The sequence below is a fragment of the Macaca fascicularis genome, chromosome 15 (genome assembly GCF_037993035.2).
Source record: "Macaca fascicularis isolate 582-1 chromosome 15, T2T-MFA8v1.1".
NCBI lineage: Eukaryota > Metazoa > Chordata > Mammalia > Primates > Cercopithecidae > Macaca > Macaca fascicularis.
Window position 1 is genome coordinate 59,643,600 of NC_088389.1, and position 14,198 is coordinate 59,657,797.

The following is a 14,198-nucleotide window of genomic DNA, read 5'->3' on the forward strand; positions in this document are numbered from 1 at the left end:
CATGCTTTCCACTGGGCTGCTGTGGGCTATTCCCTCTTCGCTCCCTTCCTTGAGAGTGAAGCGTGTGCTTCTCTGCCTTTACGGACATTTCCAGTGGGGGATGGGGTCTAAATAAGACAAATTTTAGCTAAATAAAAGAGACTACTCATTTTGGGTGTGGAATCAGTTTGTCAGAGCCAGGAGGGACTTTGGAGAACACTTCTAGGCTAACCTTCTAGGGCCCACTCCAGGTCTGCAGCCAGACAGTTGGGGCACAGGACTGGCCTGGGCTTCCGAAGCCTTAGGCAGTGCCTGCTAGCCCAGGTCATGGCCAGCCTCTAACAGCTCAGCTGCCTTAGGGATTTATAGCATCTCATCTCTTTATATAGCATTGTGACATTTGAATTTTCAGCAGCCCAGCACAGTAGGTAGTCTGCAAGGCTAGGCTCTGAGAAAACAGGAAGCCATTGAGTGGGTCTAGACAGATGCATGGGTGGCAGGAGATTCCAGACAGCCCAGAGGTCAGGCTGAGGCTCAGGGTTGAGCTTGACCTTCCTTGCAAGATTCCATGCTCCGGAGGCAAGGAAGGCTGGCCAGAGGGCATGGTCCCTAATCTTCCTCACCTCTGCTGTCCTGCACTTTTAAATGCACACCAGCGATATTAGTGGCTCAGGATTGCATTTGCCATTTATATCCTTTCACTTCAACATCTGCATGACTTTTCTCGATTAGCTGTTGCTGCAGATTGAGTGCTGAGCTCCAGCAGCTCAGACCCAGTGGGGTTTGCCTCCTCAGCTGGGAGGCAGTAGATAGGAGTGAAGGGTCAATCACTCAGGCTCTGGGACCACACCCACCTGGGGCAAGGCCAGTGCCACCACCTCCTATTTGTGTGACCTGGCGTCTTAGGTTGAAGTCCCTACAAACAGAGCCTGAGATGCTTGGGAAAGTGATTTATTGAGGGAGTACTCTTAGGAGAAGGGGAGGGAAGCAGGATGAGGCAGGAGGGGCTCTGTCTTGGATGGATACCAGTTTAGCCTGGCCCCAGAGGGGTCTCTGGAGCACAGACGGCACCACAGAGCTGATCCCACCTTTTAGCAAGGGGGCTGGAGTTTTCCACCAATGTGAGTCAGTTGTTGGCTGCTCTCTGTGGGGTGTGGGCATGGCATGGCTCCCATGGCCAGGAAGCTCCCCTTAGCTGAGGGCAGTTCTCCAGAGAAGGGAGCGAGCTGTCAGCAGCCCACCCTCACTGCAGCCAGGGCGGGTGTACCAGCCTCAAGGAGGTGCACCTGCCCCGGCTGTAGTGTTCTTTGGACCCTGCTTTGCTCATGAATCTTTCCAAAGTGAGTATAAAATAGCGCCCACCTTCCAGGGTGGGGCTGACGGACCGATTAGCACAACAGCTCAGAAAGGGCTCGAGAGTTGTTATTTTTATGGTGTTAAGATTGCTTGCAAACCGGGGGTACACGCTAGTTCTTTGAATTGGATTATCCTTGCTAAGTGTCGTGTGTGTGTGTGTGTGTGTGTTTAGCTCTCTTTAAGCATCCCAGAGACAAAGTGGTTCTAGATGAGGGATGAGACAGAGTCAAGAAAGAGGAAAGGAAACCTACCCGGGGTTGGCAACATCAGACTCCTCTCCAGAGGGAGTTTAGTGGGCCTCTCCCTCACTCATCCCATCACTGGGGGGAGGGAGGGTTTGGGCTGAACACCCCTCCCCATTTTCCTACCGCATTCCCATGGCTGTTTCCTTCCACGTTTGCCCCTTTCCCGTGGAAGTAGCCTCTTGAGGGTGTGAACATAGGTCTCCATGTGTGGTCTCCAACCCTAGACCTGACCATCTCATCTGCCCCAACTCAGGTCATCTGCTTTCACTCCAGGAAGGGCCCCTACACAGCCAAGTCCCTGGAAGGGCACAGGATTTTCCAGACCCTGCCCTCTGCCATGTTTCCAGTCCTTTGTGATATCACAGCTCTGATCTGTCACTGTCATCCTCAGGGATGGTTATGGCTGCCCCTCCCTACCCCCTACTACTGCCTAAATTGCCCCAAGCCCTTTCAGTATAAGAGAATGGGCCCACACCCTGGCAGGGAGGCAGGGGGCTTGGCTGAAAGCAGGGCCTACTGCTATTCCCAAATTTCTTCTTTCTGCTCTCTGGACTTTCAGAAAAAGATACAAGCTATGCAACATTGAAAAGCATGATTCTGGAACTTTTATGAGAGTGTGCACATGTGTGGAAAAGCTGTTATAATTCCCCAAATCTAAAACCTTTCCCCTCACCCCTGAATCTTCCAGTAAGTTGCTACTTCAGAGAGAAGAACCTGGTGTATCTGCATTTCCTACTCTCAGGATACCTCCCCATGCTCTAGAATGAACATATCCTAGTTTGAGAAGCACCTCAAACTCTTTATGCTGCTCTATGGCATCCCCCAAGATCCTCATCCAGCCTCATCCCCTGTTTGGCCTCTCCCCAACCCTGGATTCTGGGCTGCCCCTCCTTCCTCCCAGACTTGGCAGCATCTTGCCCCCTCTTTCTCACCATCCAGAAGCGGAGTGTGTGTTCACAGCTTCCTGCAGCAGGCATGACCTGGTTCTGCATCGGATCTTTCTCCAGGGCCCTCTAATGGTCAAGGAGCACCAAAGTGAGAGCTCTGGCTTTCATTTTGGTTCTGTGGAGCCCTGGGAAAGCCTTGTACCTCTCTGGGAAGAGATTAGCCAGATGGGTGATCCCATGGGCCCCATCCAAATCTAACAGCCTGGGAGCACCGAACCAAGTGGTCCTTGCAACTTGGTTGTCATAGCAACGAAGACACCAAATGGTCCACAAGTGGCAGAGCTGGTTACTTAACTGTCAGCAGGTGGTCAGGAGGTCAGCTGTGAAGATATGGTTCCCTCGGTCTACTCAAGAAGTAGACATGGTGAGCCCAGGGTCTAGACCATGGGGCTGGCCAGATGCTAGTGCAGTGATGATAATGGCTACTAGTGACTGAATAAGCAGTGCGGGCCAGGCATTGTGCGTGATGCTGCACACTGGATTAATTCACTTCATCGTGCATTAAACACGTATTTGTTGACATATGTGTAGTGCCTTGTTCTGGGAGCTGGGGATTCAGAGATGAGTCAAGTTACCCTTACTTCAGTGGGGAAGACAGACAAGTAAGTGGATTTGAGCCATATTGGAGGGAAGCACAGGGTGCTCCAGGCTCACAGAGGAAGAAGTGGCCACAAGCCTGATGGGACAGAGACATGGTTTCTCAGAGCAGAGGAGCCTGGGCTAAGGTAGGAAGGGTGAGTAGCAGCCGTGCAGGCAAAGTGAGTAGGAGGGGAGGGAAGGGCACTCTGGAGGGATAGACTTGCAGAATGGGTGGGGGGCGGAGTGGCAATATGAATAAATAAATGAATGAGTGAATGAATGAATGGCAGTCCTGTTTTAGGACTCACTGCCAAGGCAGGATATGAGAAATGTGATAGAGAATTGAGCAGAAGTCAGTTGGTAAAGACTGCATAGGATCTTCACCATCTTTATCTTTAGCACATCTTGAATGTGCTAAGGAGCTCAGAGTTTGATCTGCAAACCTCAGGAAGCCATGCACAGATTTCACACAGTCATCTAGGAGTGAACCCTTCCTCTGCTCTTTGGCGATGGGTGAATGGGGCAGGATTCGTGGCAAGGATGCAGGGAGGCTGTTGCTGTTCACTAAGTAAGGAATGATGGTGACCAAACTCAGGGCAGTGGGGCTGGAGGGTTGGAGCTGATTAAGGAGCTAGTTTTGAGCAGACAGAACCAACAGTTTCTGGTTATGGCTTGGATGAGGGTTGAAGAAGAGGAGTGAGTCTAAGATGACTCCCAAGTTCCTGACCATTGTCAGAAATGGAAAACACAGGAGGAGGAAAGGGCCTCTTAGGAAGGCTGGTGGATTCAGCTTGGGACAGTTGTGTTGGAGGTGCCTGAGAGAATCCAACTGGAAGAGTCCGGTGGGAAACTGGAGAAAAGCTGGGGCTGGGGAGAGAGATTTGGAGTCCACGGCACAAAGAGAACAGTTGTGGCTGGGGTCATGAAGGAGGTGGCCCAGGGAGAGTGATGGGAGCAAAGAGCTAAGGACAGAACACCAGCATTTAGGGATGGGTAGAAAGGTCAGAAGCTGATGATGAGGATTATGAGCAGGAGTGGCCAGGGAGGCAGGAGGGCAGCCAGCAGAGAGCAGCACGGGAGCCAGTGGGTGAGTTTCGTTATGATGAATCTGACAACCGCTGCGCAAGGCACATAGGGTTATCCCTTTCTCAGAGATGAAGGAATTGAGGCTCCAGGAGATTAAGACCCAAAGTTTTCAGCTAATCAGAGGTGGAGCTGTGATTTGAGCCCAGGTCTCTGATCAAAAACTAATAAGCTGTTTTTACCATACCATGTTTAGCAACACAGGGTTTTGCACAAAGTAGATGATGAATAGATATTTGCTGGATGAATGGATGGATGGATGGATGGATGGATGGATGGATGGATGGATGAATGGGTAGGTACTGTCAGCAGCAAAAAATGCTAAAAATTTTCAACAAACAAGCAGAAAGATCTTGGAGCATGCCTGGAAGCAAGTCCACAGAACGGAAGCAGCTTAGAACTTTTTATAGCATTGCAGACGTGGTGATGACAAAGGCTTGCCTTCCTTCCACTGCTCTGTTAACGATCTTTTAAAGTCCTTTCAGAGCCAGTGTTTTTTTTCCCCCTCTTCTTTCCATTCTTGCTTGCAAACGAAAGATGATTTTAGAATCCAGGCCTTCTTTATTTTGCTAAAGTACATGATGAGTAAAATGGCCTCTCAGTCAGCACTTTCCAATTTTGAAAGATGCTAAAAACTGATCTTTAAAAGCATATTTTTCTACTTTATGCATCAAAGGGCCACGAGGCCTGCTGGAGGGGATGGATGAACAGCAGGAAGGTGGCACCACCTGCAAGGCTGGGCCTCACTGTGGAGGGCAGGAAGCGGCTGGGATGGGGAGCAGGTGTGTGGGCCAGGGCCTGGCTGGTCTCCTGGTGGCTGCCCCACCCATTCTCTTTCAGCCTGTTCTTCTCCTTGGGGCAGGACCCAGCTGGATCCCAATGCCCCAGAAAGCAACGAAGACCCCATTTACCTGACCCAGGAGAGCCTCTGGCTGATGCTCAGTAATTGTTTGTTGAATGAATGAATGAGTCACAGGGGTCACTGTTCACTTTCCTGTTAACCACACTGATATAATGAATGTAATCCCATGTGGAGCTTTCAAAAATAGATTTTCCTTAGAAATAAAGTTGGACGCTCACTATGTGCTAGGCGCTGTGTTAAGCACTTTACAAGGACTATTTCACTTAGTCTTCCCAGAAATCCGGTAAGGAAAGTACTACCATTATCCTCATTTTACAGATGAGGAAATTGGGGCTGAGATGGAAAGGGAGCAACCAGAGGCCACCCATGGTTGGTTGGTAGAGCTGAGATGCAAACAAAGCTCAAAGCAAGTCTGAAACCTCTTAATTGGGAAGCTCTGTGGGCTCCGGGAATTTCTTGAGGGATTAACTGTCAAGAAGGTAGAAAGGGCTAGAACACTGTGGCAGGGCAGCAGAGTGTGGTTGACTGGGGTCTTGTCTCTGCCACCAACTCCCCAGGGGCCCTTAGAAGCTCCTTTCTCCTCATCTGGCCTCAGTTTTCCTATATGTAAAGTGAGGAAGAAGGTTAGATGATGCCTGCATGGACTCAGGGTTTGCCTGCCCTGGTGGGAGGAGAACAGGGGAGGTTGCAAGGCCCCTGAGAACAGTCAGCTTTAGCCTCCAGCCTGTACAGAATTGCTCTAGGGCTTGCCCATGAGACCAGGGCAGACTGATTGCAGGAACCAAAGGAAAACCAGCCCTAGAGAGGGCTAGAGAGTCCAGGCGGGGCTGGGGTTGGGGGTGAGGTTCTGCCCTGCCCACCTGCCCAGGCAGAGCTCTGGGCTAAGAGCCAGAGGCGCAGGAATGTTGTCTGTCACAGCCTTGAACCCTTTGTGGGGTGCTGAACATCTCACCTTCATGACGTGTCCTTCCATCCACAGGGGAATGATGTGCGGATCATCCTTGGCCAGTTTGACCAGAATATGGCAGCAAAAGTATTCTGTTGTGTAAGTAAAACAGTTGTATCATTCGTGTCTTTGGGGAGGTTCGTGAAGCTTTTTCCCATACTTCTTCTCTCCCTGCTCAGTCTGTGAGTGGGATCGTAGGACTGGAGCCTGGGTTCCTGGAAGCAGAAGAGTTAGGTTCACTGTTCTTTCCTCTTTCCAGGGAGCTAACACCCCAGGGCTCAGAATAATACTGTCATCGAGGAACCAGGGACCTCAGTCTAACCCATTGTCTAAGCCTTATTGGCTAATTCTAAGTCTGCTCACCTTAGCTAGGGAGATACCAGAAATCAGGGTGAGGCTGAAGTGACTCAGACCCACTCCCTGCCCTGTAGGTAGGGCTCAGAGTCTTAGGTTAGGGACAAATTATTAACTATTGATTTTCTACTCCTGAATCCTTTACAGCTGTCTAGTGTGTGACAGGTGACAAAGGTGACCTTTTTATGCCTTATCTCATTTAATCTTTTCAATAACCATGTGAAACAATTATGATTTTCCCATTTTACAGATGAGGAACTAGAGCTCCATAGAGTAAAGGGGCTTGTCCAAGGGCCCTCAGCCAATTCATGGCAGAGCCAAGGCTCCATCTCCATTCACCTGATCCCTAATCTAGCTTCTAAAAAAATATATTTTCTCCATATGATCTCTAGCTTAAGTTAGATGTAGGGGACATAACACAGGAGCTAAGTCAGTTTCCATTTTGATGTCCCAGCTCCCAATCCTCCCTATCATGTCAGGAGAAAAGTCAACAGAATGAAAGCCTAGACAGGTGAGTCACTGTCTACCCAATAAGCTTCACCTTTTAGACTGAGGTCATTCTAGGTGTAGTGTGTTGTGATGGGCCACAGATCTCTGTCCTCTTTGATCTTTTTGTCAGTAATGTGGATGAGGTTATAAATAGTAATTCTAGAAATCATGAAATACATTGGATGACAGAGTCTGAGTGCAAAGAACTTTAGCAGGTTGGAATGTTTGATTATATCCAAGCAGAGTAAATTGTCCTAACATATTATATTAGAACAAAGCTGCCTAAGCCCAAGTGGTAGAGGCATAGCTGAGAAGTACTGCGTGTTGAGAAGAGAAGGGACTTTGGGTGTTCCAGATGACCCCCAGTTTACTGCAGGGTCTGGTAACTAAGGTCATCAGCGTGAGGACAGTGCCAGAGAGCTGAGGTGACCTCAGATTGCATGTCTACACCCAGGGCAGGGTAGTCCCTCTGCTCTTTGCTGGAGAGAACCCACCTAGGGAGACCTGCCCAGCTCCTGGTGGCCTGTTTTGGACAGGTGTAGGAATTGAAAAGAGACAAGGAGCGAGGACAGAGTAGTGGCTGGAAGCCATGGTCACGTGTAGTTATTTGAACTTGAAGGCTCAGGAGCAAAACGAGAACTGTCCGATCATCTGATTTAGCCGGGAGGAGGGAGAGGATGTGAGGCTGACCTTTCAAGGGATCTTGGATGGAGGTTGGCACTCAGGAGCCAATCAGCTTGGGCTTGAGTCCCTGCTCTGCTACTTATTATTGAAGTTAGGTATGTTGTTTACACTCTCTGAGCTCCAGTTTTCTCATCTGTAAAATGAGGATTATAACACCTGTCTGATAAGATTGTTGAGCAAAAACCCTCTGCATAGTACCTGATGTACAGTGAACCCTCAGTAAATACCAGTCATCTTTATTTGGTTGTTTATATAGGGTCTCAGGTGTCCAAAGATGGAATGGGCCACCATTTACTGGCAAGTTTTACTGGTAGATTCCACAAAATTGTGTTAAGCATTCTATTTATCAGTGGAGAGTAGCAAGAGGTCTTTCCTCATTGAAATTGAAGGAGGACCATGAGAAAAATGGAAAATATAGAGTGAATAGATTTGATAATTTTACTCCAAAACTCATAAAACCTTGCTCCTTACTACCTAGGGTCCAGAAATAACCCACTTTAAAAAGGAAAACAATGGCCCAAATTTGAGAGCCTGCTTTCTTTTAGAGAAGAAACTCAGTGTTCCCTCTCCAGTATCCCCAGGGCCTTGCGAGGAGCTGGCGCATGGTGGGTGATTGGTGTTGATCTAATGAGGAAAACAAGTAACTTCAGAAAAAATAAATTAATAAAAATGATCCGCGAAGACGCCACACCAGGCCCTGCCCACCTCCAGTTTGCAAGAAACATAGATGGGCCTTATGTTCCGAGTTAAGCCAAACCAAAGCCCTGGTGTGACTGTGATCTCACTCTGCCATGCGCTGGGATGAGTTTCCAAGTGGCTTTCCCAGCCGTGGTTTCTGCTTCTGAACAGACAGCACGGCTCTCTGCCTTTTGACCTGAAGCCCCCTGGCTTGTCTGCCTTCCACACGGCACAGGGACACTACCCCACCTTCTCATCCCATTTTCCTCTTCACTCTTGTTAGTTTTGGTATTTTGAGATGAGGTTGCTCTTAAAGAGTCTTCACTCGCTGCTCCATTCCAAGGAGTTTCTCAGAGGCTTTGGGCTGAGTGTAGAGTCCACATGTTGGTTCCCAGATGGAATCTGCCCTCGAGGACTTATGGTCTTGTCTGGTTAGGAAGGAGTTCTTCTGGAAGGTCCAGAAGATCCTAAGGAGACTGTTCAATGTTTTCACGCTGGATCAAGACTGGTAAGTGAAAGAGGGAGGAGACGCTCAGAGCAGAGACCCCCGAGAGAGCTTTCCTGTCCCTATTGGAGTCAGAGCAGAGACACACAGAGCCAGCCATGTCTCTGCCATCCAAATGCTGCCCTGGAAACTTTACAGCGTGTTGCTGTGTTCTTGAGATTGGAACTGCCACCCAATGGGATCGCAGACTCCAGCAAATGCAAGGCCTATTTATAGCCCTGTGGCAAATGTTCATTTTGGCATCAGCACAGTATGAGCATGGCATGTTGCTTTTGTCTTCTCCTCTGTCCTCAGTGGTCTGTTCTAAATTCTCAAGCACTCTAATGTGAGTTCTGGTTTTAGCTCTGCCAGCTGTGTGACCTCAATCAGGTCGCTTTACATCTCTGGTCCCCAGCTGCCTCTTCTCTGAAATGGAAGCAATGATGCCTACCCCGTCTGCTTTATGGAGTTGTCGAGAGGCTTCAATGAGGCCACCAAAGGGAAAGCTTCACCCCAGCTGTTAACTGCCTTACTGATGCGAGGGTTTATTACTATTACTGTTGTAAACCTTAATATAAAAAGGAAATGTCTTTTTGCATGGGGAGTGGAGGAGGCAAAAGGAAACTTAATTAAATGATGAAATTAGATTTTTTTTTTTTAATTGTGTCATAGCTACATGTCTACAACCAGTAAGAACCAAAGTGGTTCATGGGGCTGAAGTGTGTGAACTCAGGATGGCCCACCCTCACTCAATAGTACCCACTTGTCAGTCATAGGTCCTAAGACCACATTTCTACAAGATGCAGAGAAAATGGAGGTGTGGTGGCTCATGCCTGTGATCCCAACACTTTGAGAGGCCAAGGCTGGAAGATAGCCTAAGCCCATGAGTTAGACCAGCCTGGGCAGCATGGCAAGACCTCATCTCTACAAAAAATTTAAAAATTAGCTGGCATAGTGACATGTGCCTGTAGTCCCAGCTACTCAGGAGGCTGAGGTGGGAGGATTGCTGGAGCCCAGAAGTTCGAGGCTGCAGTGAGCTATAATCATGCCACGGCATTCCAGCCTGAGTGACAGAGCCAGACCCTGTCTCAGGAAAAAAGAAAACAAAAATCAAGGTGACCAAGTAAATTAGAAATGCATTCATTCGGTCAATCCACAACCATTGATTGAGTAGCCCCTGTATACCAGGTACTGTGGAAAGCCCTGGGGCTCCAGGAGAGAACTGGCACAGCGCCACCCTCCCAAAACTCCCCATCTGGCAGAGGAGACAGAGAAGCATACCAGTGTCTAGTTAAAACTCATGTGTCCAACAACCTCAGCCCTTCTGTCCATAGGAATACTGAAGTGGAGTCCTGGAGGCATTTCTGCAGTTGCATTAGACAGTGGATGATCTATCCAAGTCCAGTCTACCTCCCTTGCAGGAGAGCCTCGCTCGAAGTCCGCTTACTTTTGCTCTACAAATATGCTTAGCAATCCAGGCACCCTACTTTCCAAGCCTATAGTAGTTTAAAAGCAGCAAATTCAGAGTGAGGGAGAGGGACTTGATGATAGTGAAAAATGACAATGTAGACCTGACAGCTAGAAAGGAGACAAAAAGGCATGGAAAGTGGATCCAAAGTCTAAGTACAACTGTCTGGGGCCATCTGGTGCTTGGGCAGTCTCCTCTAAGCCCAAGAGTACCACTGTGCATAGCCCAGAACAGTGACTGATGTTCAGAATGAAACTATGGGTTACCAAGAGGAGAAGAGAAAGAGAAGGGGTAGCTAAAATGTTCCTGTACATAGTGTTTGCCATGCATGATACACAAATTATCTCATTTAATTCTTAAACCAATCCAGTGGGGCAGGCTTTGCTTTCCACTGTCTCTCCATGGGAAAAGTGGGGCTCCAGGAGTTGTGTGCACGAGTTACCTGGCAGGCATATGGCATAAAATCTTCTATTGTTTGACTGTATTTTTTTTTCCCCAAAAGGTCAGAAGCTATGTTAGAAAAAGTTTTGTCTTCATCAAAATTGACTAATGTTCTAAACAAAATGTATTATCATTCAGATGGAATAAGTTTCTGTTTTCTGGAAAACTCACTTACAAGAAACAGCTACAACAGGACAGTAGCTGGTTGAAGAACTGTCAGAGCTGCTCTGATTTTCTGCTCTGAACTTCCTGCTCAGTGCTGCCTCTCAATTAATTATCACATGGTCTTAATTATCATGTGTGAAGAAAATCTGCCTTTGTGTCTGATCAGAAGGCCTTTTCATATCCTCACTCTGTGTCTTCTTTTTATTTTTTTTTTGTGACAGAGTCTCGCTGTGTCACTCAGGCCGGAGTACAGTGGTGCGATCTCAGCTCACTGCAACCTCCGCCTCCCAGGTTCAAGCGATTCTCTTTCCTCAGCCTCCCGAGTAGCTGGGATTACAGGTGTGTGCCACCATGCCCAACTAATTTTCATATTTTTTAGTAGAGACGAGGTTTCACCATGTTGGCCAGGCTGGTGTTGAACTCCTGACCTGAAGTGATCCGTCCACCTTAGCCTCCCAAAGTGCTGGGATTACAAGCGTGAGCCACCGCGCCCAGCCGCTCTGCATCTATTAATTCTTAACATACCTTCCTGATAAGTGGAGCTGTCTCCTTGCCACAACCATATAAGATTGAGAAAACTTCCAAAAATCTTTTTGTTTTGTTTTGCTAAGAGGGGAACTTCACGAATGGACTTTGAGTCTTGTCCCTTTGACTTACCAGCATATGTGTTGAGAAAATTTCATCTGTAAAATTTAGATGATAGTACATACCTCATAGGGTAGTTGTGAGAATAAAATAATATATAAAAATGGCCACACACATAATGAGACCTCAATACACGTGGGATCTCTGTCAGTAAAAGATGAGAGTTGTGAAGCCTCACAGGCTCTGCCATTGATTAAATGACCTGGGATTACTAGGGTGACCCTTGTATTCAAAAGTCTAGTCCCCAGCCAGGATCTGGCATTTCTTCTTAAAAAAAAAAAGTTTCTGTAAACTAAATTTCATTCATTAGAGAGAAGCCCAGGAGACTGCCTGCTTTTCTTCAGCTGGGATTTTGTTAGGTAATTAAAATATGAGAGTTTTCTGTATTTTCCACAACAGTTTTGTTTGGGGCAACATTATAATGTAATTGCTAGAAAAATGACTGCAATCTGAGGTTGCATTATGAGAAGCACAGTGTCTAAAATGAGGGAAGCGAAGGTCCTGTATCATCGAAGGAGTCTAGTGAAGAGACAGCGTGATCACTGCCTCGAGGTGGTTGAAGGGGTCTTTTGTTAAGCAATGTCTATTTAATCTTCAGATGCTTCACTGAACCAATGGGTGGAGACCACAGAGAGGGGACCTGAGCTTAAGTCAAGGAACAAATCTTTTAACTCACATGTACCCCAATGAGTTACTCCACACTGCAGCCTGGACTTTCTCGGGTATTAAGGGAGTTTTAGAGGAGTAGCCTCTGGACTTGGGATGAGGGGAGTGACCCTCTGACTCTTAGACTTGATGGTAACTTTTCTCTAACATACAGGAGTTGTTGGTAGCTCTGGCCACCCTTATGACCCTCGCTTTAGCCTCCTGGAGCCTAAGAGGGAAGCAGCAAGAATCTTCCTAGAATCCAGAGCAATCTCAGGCTCCTCTCACTACACCCTCCTGTCCTCTCACACTAACCCTGCTGTAGGCCAAGGGATGCGACATGAATGGTTTCCCAACGTCTCCTTCTAATGTGGGTGGCTCCCCAGGGATGAATGGAAAGATTGTTTAAGGTTTCAGTTTAGAATGCATGCAGTCCAACCATGCACAGAGGAAATTTCCATCCACCTCTGCTCTCTGTAGTCACTTCTGGGTATTTTGTTTACTGATGGGAACATGATCACCCCTTAGAAACTTTATTCTGAACCCAATTTTGATGGAATCTGACAGTCCTACAAACTGGGACTTTTCTGCTCGAATCAAAGCTATCAAAAACCATATTTTCCTGATATAAAATAATGACAATAAGAATTAGAGTCAAGTAGGGGTGACTTTTTTTCTTTCAATGAAAACAAGCAGTGCAGCTTTGTACCCTTGAAGTCGGTAGACCTAGATCCAGGTCTGATTTTTCTCCCTGACTGTTTGACCTTGGAAAAGTTACTTGCCCTCTCTGATTTTTAGTTTCCTCCTCTCTAGAATGAGGATGATAAACCACCTCCCAGAGTGAATGTGAGTGACAATCAAATAAGATCCATGTAAGATATAAAAATGTAAGGGACTTTTTTTAGGACCTGAATTTATACACACTGTGTTTTGGATAAAGATTCAGAGAGATTTCTCAGTTTGCCAAGTGGCATCTTATATAAACTGCATACTTAGATTAAATTGTCTTGGCCCCTTAAAATTGCTCCCCCTGGGTTGTGTTATGAGGCATGGCCTCAGCTTTTGGTAAAGATCTATACAAAAATTAGCTTTATGAAATCTCTTTCCTGTAGAGGTTGTGTTGATACTAAGCTGGCTACTTTGACAGTATCCTCCCCATATGGGACATTTTTAGGGTTAGAGACTAGAAAATACTTTGTTTCCCCAAAGATCTGGTATGTTTTCTCCTTACTGATAATGAGAGTTGTGTAAATAATCTTGTTGCCCTTTTCTCTTGGGCTGCTGGGAAGTTCATGGTGAAATTTGCAGCTTAATGATGAATAGGGTTAGAACCTTTGGTCTGTTTGTCTGCATTCTGTTCCTTCTATCTTCAGGAAACATAATTTATATTTTTCTGGGCCCTTATGTTTTAATATTTATTCAGTACTTATTATTTTATTATACATGTTATGCGTAAACTACCTTGGATTCTTTGACAAATAACAAGAAAGAAACCAAACAAGTAATTAAACATTTCCTAAATCCTCTGGTAAGAGGAAGCCTTCCTCCCCACCTATCTTCCAGGGCACAGAGCCTTGAACTATGCAACTCTCGGTGCCTTCATAGTCATTCCATCTTTTGCAGGCATATGAGGAGAACATGTATGGTAGTAAATACCAGTGGATCATCCCGGGCTGGTACGAGCCTTCTTGGTGGGAGCAGGTGCACACGGAAGCCAACTCATCCCGCTGCCTCCGGAAGAATCTGCTTGCTGCCATGGAGGGCTACATTGGCGTGGATTTCGAGCCCCTGAGCTCCAAGCAGATCAAGACCATCTCAGGAAAGGTCAGTGCCTTGGTCCCCATTTCAACCTTCCAGCCCACCTCCTTTGATCATCTTGTCTGATGACATTGGCCAAAAGTGCACATTTATTGTCCTGTGTCACTTTGAGCAAATCACTTGAGCCTCTTGTACCTGTAAAATGTGGTTATGTACAACCCTCCACTGCTTACCTCTCTAGGCAACTGTGAGAACCAAATGAGGTAAGGATACTGTGAAGCACATAACACAGTATACATGTTATGTATACACATATGGATGGAGTCCTGGCATCAACTTCAGGGCCCTTTAGACTCTGCAGAGGTTCATCCCATGCTCCTCTTACATAAG

At 47.0% G+C, this 14,198-nt stretch overlaps 1 protein-coding gene across 2 annotated transcripts in view; it reads left to right on the forward strand.

The window, feature by feature from the left end:
• GABBR2 (gamma-aminobutyric acid type B receptor subunit 2) overlaps positions 1 to 14,198 on the forward strand; it is a 417,858-nt gene that overhangs the window by 222,803 nt on the left and 180,857 nt on the right. For both annotated transcript variants that reach the window (XM_005581209.5, XM_065530287.2), the window contains exons 5-6: positions 6,031 to 6,096; positions 13,674 to 13,874. In XM_005581209.5, coding sequence (XP_005581266.2) covers positions 6,031 to 6,096; positions 13,674 to 13,874 — 267 coding nt within the window. The remainder of the gene's footprint in view (positions 1 to 6,030; positions 6,097 to 13,673; positions 13,875 to 14,198) is intronic.